At 53.5% G+C, this 15,754-nt stretch overlaps 1 protein-coding gene and 1 long non-coding RNA gene across 2 annotated transcripts in view; one reads left to right on the top strand and one right to left on the bottom strand.

Moving 5' to 3' along the window:
• Nucleotides 1–763: 763 nt before the first annotated feature.
• On the bottom strand, nucleotides 764–4,770 carry LOC308553459. Its single transcript, XR_013998253.1, has 3 exons — nucleotides 4,188–4,770; nucleotides 2,835–3,039; nucleotides 764–2,230 (listed from the first exon to the last, which is right to left on the bottom strand). It is a non-coding gene; the product is annotated as an uncharacterized lncRNA (long non-coding RNA).
• The window catches only part of ASB2 (ankyrin repeat and SOCS box containing 2), a 34,998-nt gene continuing 23,514 nt past the window's right edge, over nucleotides 4,271–15,754 (top strand). The window contains exons 1-2 of the mRNA XM_081129461.1: nucleotides 4,271–4,566; nucleotides 12,278–12,525. Of these exons, the coding sequence (XP_080985587.1) occupies nucleotides 12,341–12,525 (185 nt within the window). The 5' untranslated portion in view covers nucleotides 4,271–4,566; nucleotides 12,278–12,340. The remainder of the gene's footprint in view (nucleotides 4,567–12,277; nucleotides 12,526–15,754) is intronic.

Genomic DNA, 15,754 nt, shown 5'->3' with positions numbered 1-15,754 from the left:
CAGAGGGGTGAAGGTTCCGCCCTCACTCTGCTCTCTGTAAACAGAAACACTGTCTTCTCTCCCTGGAGTTTGCCTTAGCCCCCTGAGCTGGGAGGGTGAGCCGGGTGGGCTCTGAATGTACCAGAAGAAAGACACTGTCTGTTGACCACACCCCAAAGGGCACAGGGCCCATTTGAAAGAAAGGCATAGGGATGGGGCCCTTGTCTGCCCTCCCCACCCCCACCAACAGCAGTGTGTCCCTCCCCTTCAAGCACGCTGCCCGGGGTGAGGATCAGTATCTGGTCTGTTCCTGTTCATCTCTTGAGACCAAAATAAACTGATATCAAGAGGCAGCCAGGGCTGGGGCCAGGACGCCAAGGCTGAAGGGGTGCTTATTTTAGCGGGTGATATTCCAGCGCTGGGTCGGAGCGGTCCCAGCACTTGGCATTGACCCACATCCCAGCTCCCACCACCCCACTCCACCTCCTTTAATGGAAGAGGTGTCACCTTCATAAGGAAAATGTACAGAATCAGGTTCCCTTTCTGGGCCCTACTAGGTGTGGGACTCAGTGAACTGCCCCTCCAGCACACACACACACACACACACACACACACACACACACACCTTTATTCTTAGGAATTCAGATGAAATTAAACATGAAGGGAAGCCTGGTGTGTGTGTGTGTGTGTGTGTGTGTGTGTGTGTGTGTGGTCAAGAGCCAAGTTGAGGCTGGCAGACAGCACCACAGCCCTTCCCAATTCAGACCCAGGAGTTGTGTGGCTTGAGTGTGAGCACATCCATTCAACAGTTATTTAATTAGCACCTACTATGTGCCAGGCCCTGTTGTAGGTGCTGACAGGCAGCAGTGAACAGATGGGAGAGATAGGCAATAAACTCATGACAAATAAATATGTAACAGGTAAGGGGGTGGAGAGTGAGGAGGTTTCTAGTTAGGACTGGACAAGCAGAGCCCTTCTGGGGCCACGTGTGAGTCCTGGGGGCTTTTCTGTGGGGGTCACATCGTTCTTCTTGCTCCCCTGCAGGTCGACCAGTTGTTTGGTTTCTGCCTCTGCATCTCTCTCTCATTTATCCCTTCCTGTTCCCATAGAAACCCTGCCCAGAAGCCTGGTTCACAGGACCACCTCTGGGGCCTCTGCAAAGTTGGGGACCCTGAGAAGGCTCCAGAGATCATTGAGGCCAGGGCTTCTCAGATGCTCGACATAATTTGTCATTAGGGACATGCAAATTAAAACTGTACCAAGATACCACTAATGCCCACTAGAATGGACAATAAGAGAAAAGATGGGAAACACTAAGTGGTGGTGAGGACATGGAATACCCGAGGCTCTTACATGTGGCTGACGGGTACATTTACAGCAACTTTGGAAAACTACCTGGCAGTTTAAAGCCAAACATAGGCCTGTCCTTTGACCCAGCAACACCCATCTTAGGTGTCTACCCAACAGAAATGGATACATACTCACCAGAAGATGTGTACCTGAATGTCCATAAATGTCCCAAACTGGGAACTACCCAAATGTCCACCAACAGTAGAATAAATCAATTGGGGCATGTTCATGACATGGAATCCTACACAGCAATGAGAAGGACTGGCCCATAACTATTTGAAACAATACAGATGAGTGTCACAATATACTGTGGAATGAAAGAAGACACAGGTACGATTCCGTTCATATGAAGTTTGGAACAACCTGTGCTGCTAGAGGTCAGAAGAGCAGCCCCCTTGGCAGGAGGTGGTGGGCAGCGGGGTAGAGATGGGGCGGGAGCAAAAAGGGGCACTGGGGTGGTGGCAATATTTTCTCTTAGATACAGACGCTAGATATGTTCGGTTTGTGAAAACTGATCGAGCTGTACACTTAGGATTTGTGCACTTTTCTGTGGGTGGGGCTATACTATACCTTAATAAAAAGTTTTTAGAAGTCTGTGCTGTCCAGGCCGTGGCTCCGATGAATGAAACCAGAATCCCTGGGGTGGAGGCAGGTGCTCTAATATGCAGTCAGGGCTGAGAACCGTTCATTGTGGAGGTGAGTAACCTGCGATGTCAACCAATGGGCCAGCATGTCTTTGTCTCGGGCTCTGTGGACCTGTACCCATGCAGCACCAAGCCTCCCAATGGGGCTGAGTTAGGGGCCAGGAGAAAAGCACGTAGTCACCAATTTGTATTCGTGGCCTTGTGGGGCCCCTTGTTCTGTCCCAACATTTGGATCCCCGGTTACATGGGGGATAGAGCTGTGGATAAAGCATTGACCTTGTGTCAGGCAGATCTGCTTCAGATTTAAATCATCACTTATACATTGTGGGACTATGGGCACACTCTGCAACCTCTCTGAGCCTCAGTTTCCTCATCTGTGAAACGGGGTGCTGAAAGTACTTGCTGGGAAGGCTGTGCGAGTGCAGCAGGACAGTGTTGTCACTTATTAGTCAAAGTGTGCCAGGCCAGCCCCCTCTTCTGCTGTCCACCCCCAGAGTACTTTCCGTTCCCTGTGACTCTTTACCCACAATTTGGGCTCTTGATTTGCGAAGGCTGAGGCCAGGCACAAGTCAACAAGATGTGGAGAGTGAGTTTCCCCAGCTCTGTCGACTTTAAGAGGTTTGTTTGGCCTGGAGAGGAGAAGCCAGGCAGAGCGCCTCCTGAGAAAGCCAGACCTGGGAGGGGTCTGTGATAGAGAGCAGAGGGACTGCGCCCTGCCTCCAGCGGGGAGCCCCCGGAAGCAGCAGGACCCTAGGGATGCAGTCCATGGAGCCCACTAGAACTTCTCACTGCCCAGGAAAATCCCCAAGCAGTAAAGAGAATCGAATAGCCCCCCTCTCTGCCCTTCTCTCGTACACTCACCATGGCAGGTGGTCTGGGAGGAGCTCAGCTTGAGCCAACCTTGAGGGGCAGCCCAGCCACAATAGCTCAGGGGACTGTCCCAGCTGGGGAGATACACAGTTTAGCAGGTGCCAGAGTAGCTGAGAGACGGCCTGAGACAGATCCTGTCCTCCTGGCCTCAGCACCAGGTCAGAGCACCAGAACCTTGGCCAGACGCCAGGGAACCCTGTATTCACCGAGATTTATTTTCAGGTGGAATAGTCCATGTGAGTCTAAAGGCATGCCAAATTCTCCTGAGTTTGAGTTGATAAGAAATCATTTGAGTTGATAAGAAATCATAAATGCAGCATCCTGTCATAAATCCAATATCCTCCGAGGGGAAGGGACCTTTGAAATTGAAATTATTTTCCAGGGAGTGGGACGGACCAAGTGTACATTTCCAGCCCACGATTCCGGGGCCTGAGATCTGGGTGCATATGTGGGCATGTAAGCACCTGGTCCGCTTCTGCCTGCTCCTGGATGCTCCACGCATGGGGCCGTGTGTGCGCCTTTGCCACCTGACCCTGATCCCAGGTGCCCTTTGCTCTCTTGCAGACCCAGCGGGTAGCCTTCCCCGGCCCTAGAGGAAGGGCTCCCTTCTGCGCTGTGCCTCTGCCCAGGGCTTGCCCGCATGCTTGTTTGTTTGCTGGTTTGTCCCCTGTCCTTCGTAGCTCCAGCCCCATTTCACAGCATCCAGCAGCTGGATCGCCGGTGCCTCCAATGTCAGGCTCTGCCACCTGCCAAGCGGCCCGAGCTTCCCGCAAAGGCCATTTACACCGAGTCCTTTCATCCCTGCCGCCCGCTCCCTTCCCTCCAGTTCATCTTCCTTCCTGCTTTCCCTCCCTTTCCCCTTCCTCTGAATAGTTTTCAGTCCCCCTCTTTCTCTCTCTCCCACCCTCCCTGTCTCCCCTCCTTCCTTCTGCTTCTCCTGCCTCCTGTTCCCTTCCCTCTCCCCCACCCTCTCCCCCTCCCTCTCTTCTTTCTTCCAGCCCCTGCTGTCCTTTCCCTGTCCCCTTTCCTGTTTCTCTTACTTTATTTTTCATCTCTTAAATGGTCCCAATCTCTCTCCTCCTGGGTCTGGGTTTTTTTCTGATTTCCCTCCCTTTCCCCTCTGGAGTCATTCCCTCTCCCCTCTCCTCTCCCCCTCCCCTGCCTCTCCCCACTTTTCCTCCTTCGCCCTCTCGCCTCTTCCCCTGCCTCCGGCCCTTTCTCCCTTGCTCTCCTCTCTTTATCTCCCAGTTCTTCTCTCCATTCTCCTTTCCCGTCTCTCTGTCTCTTACCCTCTGCTTCTCTCTCTCCCCTCTCACTCCCTCCTGGGTAGTTCCAGAAACATACCCATATATGGCCTCCATGCCAAGGATCACACATGATGACGTCACGCGAGGGCTAAGGCGCTGCTCCTCTCCGAGATGCTCTCTGCAGCGAAGTCCGTAGCTGGTGCACCCAGGAGGAGCTGAAGCAGGACCACAGCTTCCTCCTTGCAGTCTCCAAACAGGAAATCTGAGCTTCTTAACATCTTATAGTTTGGCTTGCCATCATTGGTCATGCGGTGGGCCCGAAATAAACGCCCTGCTTCAAAGGAGAGCTTTTCAGAGCTGCCAGGCAGAGCAGCCAGACGCTCAGGGCCAGGGCAGAAGCAACACTCAGGGAGCATGTGCTGAATTCAGACACTGTCAAGAAAATCCTTTTATTCCCCCTTGTCAGAGCCTAACAGGTAATGCATGCTTTCAGCTTTCTTACCAGACCTGGAGCGGGAGCGTTTGGCTGGTTCTTTCGGAGCCTCTCCTGGTCAGACGACTTCCTTGCGTCTCCCTCTGTCTCCTGCTCTCCTGGGTTATAGAGCATGCCGGTGGCTTTCGTTTCGGATCTGGGGGACATTGCAGCAGTGGTTTGCATGTACTTATCCACTCTTGTGGAGGACTCTTGCTTGGAATATCCCTCTGCCATGCACTTCTAAAAATGGAAATGCAAAAGGAGTTATCAATGATGCTATTGTTCGTTCGCAGGCCTTGGGCAATATGTGTCAGACAAATGACTTTCAGAAATGCTTTTATTTCTGGCAAATAGATATTTTCGTGCATGGGGCATCTATTTCATGTGATACTTATGGAGTGCCTGTGTGTGCCCTGTATCACGGGGGCAATAGCAACCAAGGTGCCACGGGCTAGACCTGCAATGGCCTGGGGTTTTAGGAGAGGAAGTGGAAATTGGAAACAAAAACTATGGCTCAATGTAAAGAATGAGAAATGTCATGTGGGAATGCAGAAATGCAAGAATGCCATATGTGTGCACCCGCTTGAGCTTGCGTGCATGCGTGTGCGCGTGTGCGTGTGCGTGTGCGTGTAAGCATGAGGACACACTCAGCGAGGAGATGGCCTTTGAAAGGATGAGTGGGATTTCATCAGGCAGAGGGGTGGAGAGAGGGACCTCCAGGTGGAGGGACAACTCGGCGAAGGCAGAGAAGTCAAGGTGGGTCTGGGTGTCTGTAGACAGTGCAGTGTGGCCACGGCAAAGGGCCGTGAAGGTCAGAAGTGGGGGGGAGCTGGAGGCAGACCCAGAGCGCACCAGGGGAGTCAAGAGGGCAGAACATATCCTGGCTGTTGTTGAGCAGAGGAGCAGGCGGGATCTGACTTCAGGAAGCTAAGGGAATGGACTGGAACTAGGAGGCAGGGAGGCGGTGACTCTTAGCTGGGGACAGGTGGATGATGGAGACTGAGGCTGGGCAGGGGCCAAGCCTGCCCACACAGGACAGAAGAGTAGCCTCAAGGGAGGGAAAGCTCGAGCATGAAGCCAGGGCTGGAGGAGTTCACAGGGGTCCCGACAGAGCCAGCTGGGGCCAGTGCACCAGCCACAGCCCTGACCTCCGCGCCATCAGAGGCCTGGGGCAGAGTGCAGCAAGGCGGCCGGGGGCAGATGCTCCAATCACTTCCAAACAGTCGGATGGGTCCCGACAGCTGGTGGCAGGCCTGTTTATTGCATGCCCTCCTTGAGGAGCTGGCGAGGCCTCCACCTGGCACCAACCCAGTTTGCATCACCCATTCTTGCACAAACAGGCCAGACCATGAGCGCCTCATGGGGGAGGGGGCATCCTCTTCTTCCTCCCTGGAGTAGGGGCCCCATATAACCCACCCCTGGTGACCTTACAATTGATCATAACACAGTCAGCATCCATAAGCATTCACTGAGCACTTGCCGTGAGCCAGGCCCTGGGCCCCATGCTTATGGCGATTTTTCTCATTGACTCTTCTCAAGGGCATCATGAGTTAGAGGTGATTGTTACTCCCATTTTCCAGATGTGGAAACTGAGGTTCCGAGAGGTTAAGGGTCCTTGGTAAAGCCAGACAGCTAGGAGGTGTTGAAGCTGGGAATCAAACCCCGGCCTCTTGGTCTATTAGCCTCCAATGCCCTGCAGTCTCCCAGGGGACCAATGGCAGCAGTAAAAAGACCTGTCCCTGGCACAGTCAGGGCATCATAAGAGAGCCTTCCCAAAGGAGACACAAAAATATCCTTCCATTTCTGAGCTGTGGGGGTCAGGCTGCCTGGAGGAGGCAGCTGTCACAGGGCTGACTGGTTTGTATCTTTACTGTCATCCTCAGCACCTTCTCTTGGACTAATTAATGCTCGGGAATATAAATGGAGTCCTTAAGAGCCTTGTGGCTGAGGGAGATGTTTGGGGGAGGTGGCGGTGATGTGAGAGTAACTTTATAAAGTAAAGGACACAGAAGAGAGGGGTGGAAAAAGAGAGAGAAAATAAGGAAAGCAGAGAGAGGAAAAGAAAAAGATTTAAATAAAGGCAGGGGAGGGGGGACAGAAAGGAAGGAGAGCGATCTCAGATGACTTTGGCGGGTTCTCGGTTAAAAGATTTGCTGTCAGCCCTGCGGTTGGGCCCGGGTGAGGAGGGGCTTGGCAGGGCACCCCTGCCCCACCAGAGCCTTTCCACTCTGCAGTCTGGAGCTAGAGCTTCTAGAACCCTCTGCTGCCCCGGGGGCCAAATTGAGGGTCCGTGTTCTCCTGGTGCCCAGAACAGGGCTGGGCAAGCTGCTCTTGGGCTGTAGAGTGACCAGGGCAGCACTGTTGGAAGCTCAGGCCTGGACCTGCAAGCCCTGCCCCTCCTCACTCCCACCCCAGGCTGCTGGCACAGTGGCAGAGGCCTGGTGTCCCCCAAGCCCTGAGAGAAGCTGGGTCAGGGGCTTGGAATCCTGTGTCCAGACCTGCATGTGGCCAAACCCCACTGACGGGTCGGCTGCCGGAGGGGAAGGACAGGGAGATGGACCAGGAGAGGTGTGGGAGGGGTAGCTCTGCTGGGGCCAGATCCTTGCAGGGCCAAGAGGAGAGAGCAGTGCCCTCCACTTGGGAGGATACGGCGAAGGTGACCCACAGGCTTGGAGATTCAACAGGTTGGGGCCCAAAGAAATAAAATGGAAACTTGACGTTCGTTGAGGCTTCTCTTAGCTGGTACTCATGGCACCTCCATTTCGGTTGGAGTCTTGGGTCGACGCACTCCCCGCAATGGGCACAGAGTGTCTCGAGGGGGGTGTGAGTGGGAGCAGAACCAGCTTTGGACAGGTTCAGATCCATGGCAATCACCTTCTACCTAGGTGACCTTTGGCCAGTCATGCCCCTTCTCTGGGTCTCAGCTTCCCCTCCAGTCAACAGGGAGAAGAGCCTGAGTTGTGGGGTCAGCTGAGGCCTGCAGCCCTGAGCAGATCCCCCTGGTAACATCCAGCAACCCTGGCCCAAGCCCGGAAGCCTAAGGTCCTGGCGCCTGCGGGAAGCCAGAGCTTGTAACCAGCATCAAAGTCTGGGATTAGTGATGCTGGGAGGAGCTTTTTAGCATCTTTAGAGTCTGGACAAAAGGCTTAAATTCCCAGCAGCTGCGAAGCCCTGGACACCAGCAGTGAGAGGCCAGCCAGCACTGCCCATGGCAAAGGCCCACCTGCGGCTTTGATGGGGGAGGGGTGGGGGGGTCAAATGAGCTGGCTTGGATTCCTCTCTCCCAAGGCCAACTCACCCTTTAGCCAGAACAGAAACTTCCAGAGTACCTAACTCCTGGCCACTGCCCAAATATGCGTTGTCAGAGGATCTAATGAAAAGGGGCAGGCAGGCCTGTCTCCACCCACTCTGCCCCTTGCAATCTGGGCCTCAGTCTCCCCACCTGGCCGATGGGAAGAATCTTTACCCCCCCACACATCCGCACACCAGGGATTGAGAAAGTCAAATGGTGCCCTACATGAAAGTAGCCAGAAACAGTGCAGGGACCCACAAGCACCAGCTATTTTTATGGTTTAGGTTTTAAAGCAATAGGACCTAGGAAGGGGAGAGAGCACTTGAATGATTACTGCCATGAGCCCTCCAGCTAGAAGTGTTTCCTCAAACTTCTTAAGACCCCTCTGGACCCCGGGGGACAGAAAATCAGAAAGATAAGCTTGGACAGAAAGTTACTGGGAATTTCAAGGAATAGAGATGAGGACCCTGGGGGCCAAGGAACAGCCCAGGTCAATCCCCCACTTCTTCATGTGCCCAAGCTGCCAGCGGTTAGGACTGCCTGCCTTCCACTAAGGGTCATGTGATGTTTGGAAGACCTCGAAACTTTGGGGATAGATAGATAATTATATATAAACTGCTCTTTAGAAGTTTCCCGGCTCTGTAGGGAGACAGGCCCATAGCAGGCAGTTAGAGCAACAGAATGTGAGTGGTGCCCTTGGAGGCAGCTCAGGATGCCTCAGCCATCAAAAGGGAGGCTTCCTGGTGGAGGAGATGCATGAACTGCATCTGGAAGGATGACTGGCCAGGCGATGAGGCAGAGAAGGGGAGGGGAGGGGATGAGTGGCAATATGGGCTCCATCTACAAACAGCCTGAGGATGGGAAGGGACTGGCCCAGACTCACATTCTTGACCCAAGTCGCTGGCTTAGAGGGAGCTCTGTGTCCTGGAAGTTGGCTGCCAGTCCATTCTTGCCCCCCACCCTCCCTGCCATGTTCCCTACCTCCAAATTTTTGATAAGACATTCGAGGAGGCACTCCTCACACTTTGAGGCAGCCCTCAAAGAGCCACATGGACCCCACTCCTTCCCCCAGTGCCAGCCCCTACTACCAGGTCCTTGGCTATCAGTGAGCCTGGACTTGTGGGGAGGGGAAGGGACTGGAAGCAGGAAGGACCACTTTTTCAAACGCTATTCTTTACTCCTCACCACAGCTCTGCAAGGACCCATGTTCCTAAGCCCATTTCACAGATGTAGAAATGGAGGCCCAAGTTAAAAGAGCACTATTCCGAGTGCTTGCCATGTGTTAACTCAGGGAACCCTGTCACAGCCACTGTTATCTCCATTTCATAGAGGCCACCTGGGAGAGGTGAGGCTCTCCTGCAGCCACTGTCTGGGATGCTATGAAGGAGGCACAAGAGGAGCCCCTGGAGGCCCAGGGGTGGCCCCAGTCTTGCTTGTTCAAACTGGCCTCGGATTGATAGCTCCCTCTGCAGGCCATGACTGGGCAAAGCCCACTGCACTCCCGCTTTCCCTGGGAAAAGGCTTTTTTTTTGTCCCAACCAGCCTCCCAGAGAGTCCCTTGAGACTGCTGGCCTCTCTCCAGGACTCAGGCCTAGAACTTGGCCCAGGCCCCAAGCAGAGGCCTCAGAAATCAAGCTGGGCAGCTTGAAGATGAGGGGAAACTGAGGCCAAGAGAGGAGGAAGGCATCACCCAGGATCTCTACACCCCACCCCACCCTTACCTTGCCATGATGTAGGTACTCTTATTATGCCATTTTACAGGTGGAGAAAGTGACATTCTAAGAGGTCGCGCAGCTAATGAGTGGTAATGCTGTGATTTGAACCCAGTTAAGTAGACCCCACAGGTCACTTCATAATTGCCTGCTTCTGCTGAGGCTGAACTGCCCCACCTTCCCTTGGCGAGAGGCTGCCAGTGCCCCTGCAGACATCCCCAGCCTATAATGTGTAGGCCCCATGATAGGGCCTCTTGATTCTCCCACCAACCCTATAATAATAGCTCTTATTAGTGTCCCCATTTTGCACATGAGGATTCTGAAGATGGGTGATTTACCCAAGGACCCTCAAAAACAGGATCTCAGTGGGAAAGCAAGGGATGGCCGAGCCCACCGTGGGGTAGGGGAGCTCCCCCACTCCAAGACAGAGGCCCTCTCCCTCAAGATCCCTTGGAGGTGAACCCCCACCTCACCCATCTGTATGGGCCTAGAACGTGATGCGGTGCCCACAGCACAGGTGCAGGCCAGGTGGCGAGGCTGGGGGAGGACCGTAACATTACCCTCGCCGGCTCAGATCCCGTGTGTGTGCCCCGGGTGTGTACTAGTTACTTGGCTTTGTGCTCCTGGAATTCCCAGGAGGAGCACTGGATTTGACTTAGGAAGACTGGGCTCCAAGACCCATCTCTCCAGCTGTCTGTCTTTGAGCAAACCCTTCCCTCCCCCTCCCTGAGCCTTAATTGCCTCATCTGTAAATGGGAACCTCAGGTCTTCGTGGAAGGAGTGGAGGTGTTAATTCACTCTGTTAATTCAACAAACAACGCTCTTCCCTTCTAGGGCTGTTGTCAGGACAATGCCATGAAATAAGTGACGGATGGAAAAGGATCTGAACACCACCCCGAACATGGGGGGGGGGGGCTGGCAAGTCTGGAATCAGCTGCTGGAGGTTGGCGGCTCCAGGTGTCCATCACCTGGCTGCCTTCACCTGTCATATCTTCTGGTCAGGGAAGGGCACAATAGCTGAGTGCTGTCCATATGCCTCTGATCAGCCCACACCAGGGCCAACAACCGCCTTGGGTTGGGGGAGGGTCCCCATCAAATGCTTGCTTTACCCAGAGCCACAAGAATGCTGCATACAAAGCACCACAGATAAACATTTATTCTCATGCTCTGGGGCTGCAAGTTGACTGCAAACAGGCTGATCTAAGCCACCCAGGCTGGGCTCCTCAGCTTCAGGCACAGGCCCTGCTAGGCCCGGCTCCTCTGTGCAGGTTGGGCTCAGGCTGCCCCAGTGGGTTCACTCTGGGCCCAGCTCAGGGCAGTGCCTCCAGGGGGAGCTCTTCTCCTGGCAATGGCAGAAGAGCAAGCCCCACTGCGCAAGCACGTCAAGTGGCTGCTTTATCATGTTCACCAGCATTCACTGGCCAGGGCAAGTTCATAGCCGAGCCCATTCTCAAGGGGGAAGAAGAGGGGAGACTCTGCCTCCAGGGAGAAGGGTGAATATTTGCCTAGCAAACCAAATTATAGCACTAGTATCTTGGGTATTTATAAAAAGGCCTCACATGATTTTAATGTTCAGCCAGGGTTAAGAACCACTGACCTACAGTCACGCTGCTTGTCAGCCAGTCAAAACAAAAATCAGGCTTAGTTAATTTTACTTTATTTCCTAAAGCAGTTGACTCAACCCATGCGTTCATTTTTCCTTTAGGCTTGTTTTGTTTTGTTTTAAGAAGAGAGTCCCTGGAATTAACACGACAAATTATTTTAACAACTAATTTTAACTGGATCATGAGATTTTAAGTAACGGGGCTGTGTCTCAGCCCCAGCACACGGTGCAAAGAAATGAAAACATGCAGGGATAAGACGCTGTTGGATAATCGGAAGGAAGGGATGTGAGCACTGTTGTGTACACTCCCTGGGGGCAGGGAGTTTTTGTCTGTTGGGGTTATTGTTGTATCACCAATGCTTAGAAGGGTGCCTGACATAGAGTAGGTGCTCAGTAAATAACCCCAGTTAATGAAGCAGGCATATATTATAGGTGGGCGGTCTGGAATGGAGAGCGGATGGTGGAGGAGCGGATGGTGGAGGAGTGGATGGTGGAGGAGCAGATGGTGGAGGAGAGGATGGTGGAGGAGTGGATGGTGGAGGAGAGGATGGTGGAGGAGAGGATGGTGGAGGAGTGGATGGTGGAGGAGAGGATGGTGGAGGAGAGGATGGTGGAGGAGTGGTGAGACAGGTAGATGGGTGGCTGGATGGACAAGAGGATGGATGGAAAATGGATGGGAGGTGGACAGATGCAGTGCTCAGAGGGCAGATGGAGGGCTGGGCGGATGTTGGATGACCGGATGGACAGATGAGCAGATGGACAGGAGCATGAGCGGTTGGGTGGAGGGGCGATTAGACAGTTGGGTGAGTGGGTGAATACGTGGGCTGTTGGGGGCGGGTGGATAAACGAGCAGGTGGGTGGACAGGTAAATGTGTGGGAGAATGAATAAAAAGACATGTGGGTGGGTGGTTGATAGGTGGGTGGGTTGCTGAGTAGACGAGTGGATGGGTGTGTAGGTAAACGAGCGGTTAGGTGGATCGTATAACAAACGAATGGATAAAAAACGATTGTGCAGTCGCCGGAAGATTGCATGGCCTTCCCGGTGGGTGAACATAGCTGTTTGGCAGAACCGTCCGTGACCGGGATGGCTCTGGTCTCCTCGCAGGGTCTTCTGATCCGCTGCTTCCTCCCCGCGGAGCGTGTCCCAAGGGGGGCAAGGCGCGGGGAGATGGCCACGGAGATCAGCGCGCCCGGCTCGCAGCGCGCCATCGGCCACGAGGAGTTCAGCCTGTACAGCAGCCTGAGCGAGGAGGAGCTGCTGCAGCTGGCCATCGAGCAGAGCCTGGCCGACAAGGCCCGGGGCCCCGGCGCCGAGGCCGCCCGCCAGCCGGCCCACTGCCACCCATGGACCAGGTAAGCGAGGGGAGGCCCGCGGGGCTCGTAAGGTGCAGATCCCAAATGCTATTGACCCCAAACCAAGTTATCCTGGTCTCTAGGATGCATTTGAACACTTCGATGACTTACATTTATTGTCTAAACTTTCTGAGCTCTGACAGCGCCAAGTACTCTGTCAGGTACATGTATACATACTTTGCCTCATTTAATCCTCTTAAGGACCTTCTAGGAGGCTCTGTGCTAGATTCCCATTTTGCGGATGAAGAAGCTGAAGCTCAGCGCTGAGTAGGTAGTCCAGGTTACACAGTGACTAGGTATTGCAGAGACTGGACCGTCTGTGGCCTGGCCTCGCGCTGCTGGCTGCAGGTTTGAATGCAGTGGAGATGACATCTGAGCCTGGCCAGAGTTTCCAGCCCCATCTACGCAGTCTCCCTGGGCAAACATGTCTAAGAAGCAAGTGGCATCTTCCCAGCAAGGCGATCCTGCCTCCTTGCTCTGGCTCCCTGTCTCAGCACCACCCCATCTCCCCAGTGCAGGACCAGCTGGAGCAGCACCGCACTACACCATTGGAGGTATGACACAGGCCACAACTGCAATTCCACGTATATCATTTTGAATTCCTAATAGCCACATTGAAAAGTAAAGAGAAACAGGGGAGATTAATTTATGCCTAAAATATTATCATTTCCATGTCCTCAATATAAAACTTACAAAGGAGATGTTTATATTCATGTTTTTTAATATCAAGTCTTTGGAATCCAGTGTGTCCTTTGCACTCACAGCACATCTCGGCTCAGACCCCCTACACCTCAAGGGTTCACTAGCCACATGTGGCCAGCAGCTGCGATACAGGACAGCATAGATCTAGAGGACACTATCTTTGTAGGAGATGAGAGCCAAAAATGTAATTAGCATTGGACCTTAAATGCTTTTAGAAAAGAAATACACAAATTTTAAAAATGCTTTTGCTCACCTTGGAGTCCAGGTCAAGTATCGGGGAGTGGGTAACGGGGAATGAAAATTGCTATAACAATTGTGTTGGTGTTATCTTGGGGCATGGGCCTCAAATCACATTGTCTCCAGCAGCCAGCTGACTCCCTGTGTGACCTTGGGTAGGTTACTTAACTTCTCTGAACCACAATTTCCTTTTCTAATAACAATAGTAACAACAGCAACAATAAATAGATTTTTTCCCACATCCATCCCCAGCTGATTGGGGTGGTGGTGGGTGATGGTGCATCTCAGCCTGTCCCCTGATGAAACTTACCAAGGCGCTCCCCAAGAGACTTTGGCGCTTGCCCAGGCTGGACCATCTCTGCCAGGCAGGCTGGGCAAAGACCCTGGATGTCTGTCACCAAGGAGTCCCTTCTAAAGGGGAAGCAGGCAGCCTCCTTGGACAGCTGGAAGCTCCAGGTCACTGTGCTGCCCCGAGGACATCCCATTTGGAGACTCAACCTGAAAAACAGAAGCCCAGAGCCAAGGACTCATGGTGACCTGTGCTCTAGGCCGCCCTGGTTCCTGTTCTGGCCAGTTCAGCCTAAGTCAGACCACAGTTTCCTCTTTCTCAGGAGAAAATCAGACAGAAGAGCACCTTCCCTCCCCCGAGCCTTCCGCACAAGCCAGCACATCTAGGCCTCTGCAGCCTTCCCCCAGCGTGGGAGCCCCACCTGGAGTCCTGAGTCCAGGCCCTGGCCTCCTTCTGCCTATAGGGAGAGGGAAGTAGACAACCACCGTGGGGTGGGTGTAAACATTTACCCGGCCTCCTGAGCAAACAAGCTCTCAGAGAGAAGTAAAATGACTTATCCATGGCCACATGGCCCGCACCAAAGATCCAGGGACAAGTAACGTAGGGGGGAACAATTCAGCCCTGCATCCTGTCACTCTTCTATTTAAATTAATTTTCATTAAATTTATTGGGATGACATTCGTTAATAATATAGGTTTCAGGTATACAATTCTATGACACATCATCTGTATATTGCACTGTGTCTCCTTCCATCACCATTTCTCCCCCTTTACTCTCTTCTGCCTCCTCCCACACCCATCCCCTCTGGTAGTCACCTACTGTTGTGTTTCTAAGAGATTTTTTCTTTGCTATTTCCTTCACCTTTTTCGCCCAGATGCCCAACCCCCCTCCCCTCTGACAGCCGCCAACCTGTTCTCTGTATCTATAAGTCTGTTTCTATCTTATCTGTTAGTTTATTTTGTTCATTAGAGTCCACATATGAGTGAAATCATATGGTGCTTGTCTTTCTCTGACTGGCGTGTTTCACTCTCGATGTGACCTGAAACCTTCTGGGTTCAGTTCCGCCCCTTTGTCTCTGAAAGGGAGCTGGGCTTGGGTCCTGCCGGGGAAGCCAGTCCCACCAACAGGATCTTTATGTAACTCTCCTCCTGCCCCCAATACGCACTGAGTGCCTCCCACGTGCCCGCACACTCTGAGCCCTTACAAAGCCACGCAGGCCAGGTGTTTCTGTGCCCATTTTACATGTGACGGAGCACCAGCTCAGCAGAGCCAGGAGGTGAACCCAGGTCTGTCCCACTCCGAAGCTCAGGCCCTCACCCACTCTGCGGGTTCTGCGAGGCCTTTCTGTTTCCTTTCCCTCCACCTCGGAGTGGCTCTGGGTCTCGTGCCATCCACCTCTGGCCCACAGGTTCAGGGGCCCAGAGACGCATGGGCTTGGGCTCGCACGCGAGACACAGGACCCGAGAGGGTCCTGGTCACTTTTACCCCCAAATATCACAGTTTCCATGCAACCAGACGCAGAGCAGGCTTAGGAGCAGGACATCACCCATGGCCCCAGGGCCGCCACATGGCCAGCTCCTTCTCATTCCCCAGGTCTCAGACTAAATGTCACCTCCTCAATGAACTGCTTGGCTACCCGCCTGTGTCAGGCAGGCCACCCTCTTACTCAGTCGCTCTCCTGGCTATTTCCTTTGTGGCTCTGACCTCAACTTACGATTTCTCTGTTCCCACCGTTACCCTGTGAACTCCTTGTGGGCAGCGCCCCCCCCCCCCTTCCCGCGAAGCCTCCTGCCTCGCACACGGCCGGATGGCCTGACCCGGGCGAGCGCCGAGCCGGTGCTGAGTGAACAGGGGATAAAAGGATGGGAAAGAAGAAGCTGCAGAGGGGAGAGGAGTGGGTTTGGAGGTTCGAATCCTTCCTTTATCACTTACCGGCTGTGTGACCTTAGGCAAGTTAGTTAACCTTTCTGAGCCCCAACAGCCTTGCCCTTACCATGGCAA

This window comes from Miniopterus schreibersii, assembly GCF_964146895.1.
Source record: "Miniopterus schreibersii genome assembly, chromosome: 1".
NCBI classification, from domain to species: Eukaryota; Metazoa; Chordata; class Mammalia; order Chiroptera; family Miniopteridae; genus Miniopterus; species Miniopterus schreibersii.
This window is presented reverse-complemented; position numbering and strand designations above follow the sequence as displayed.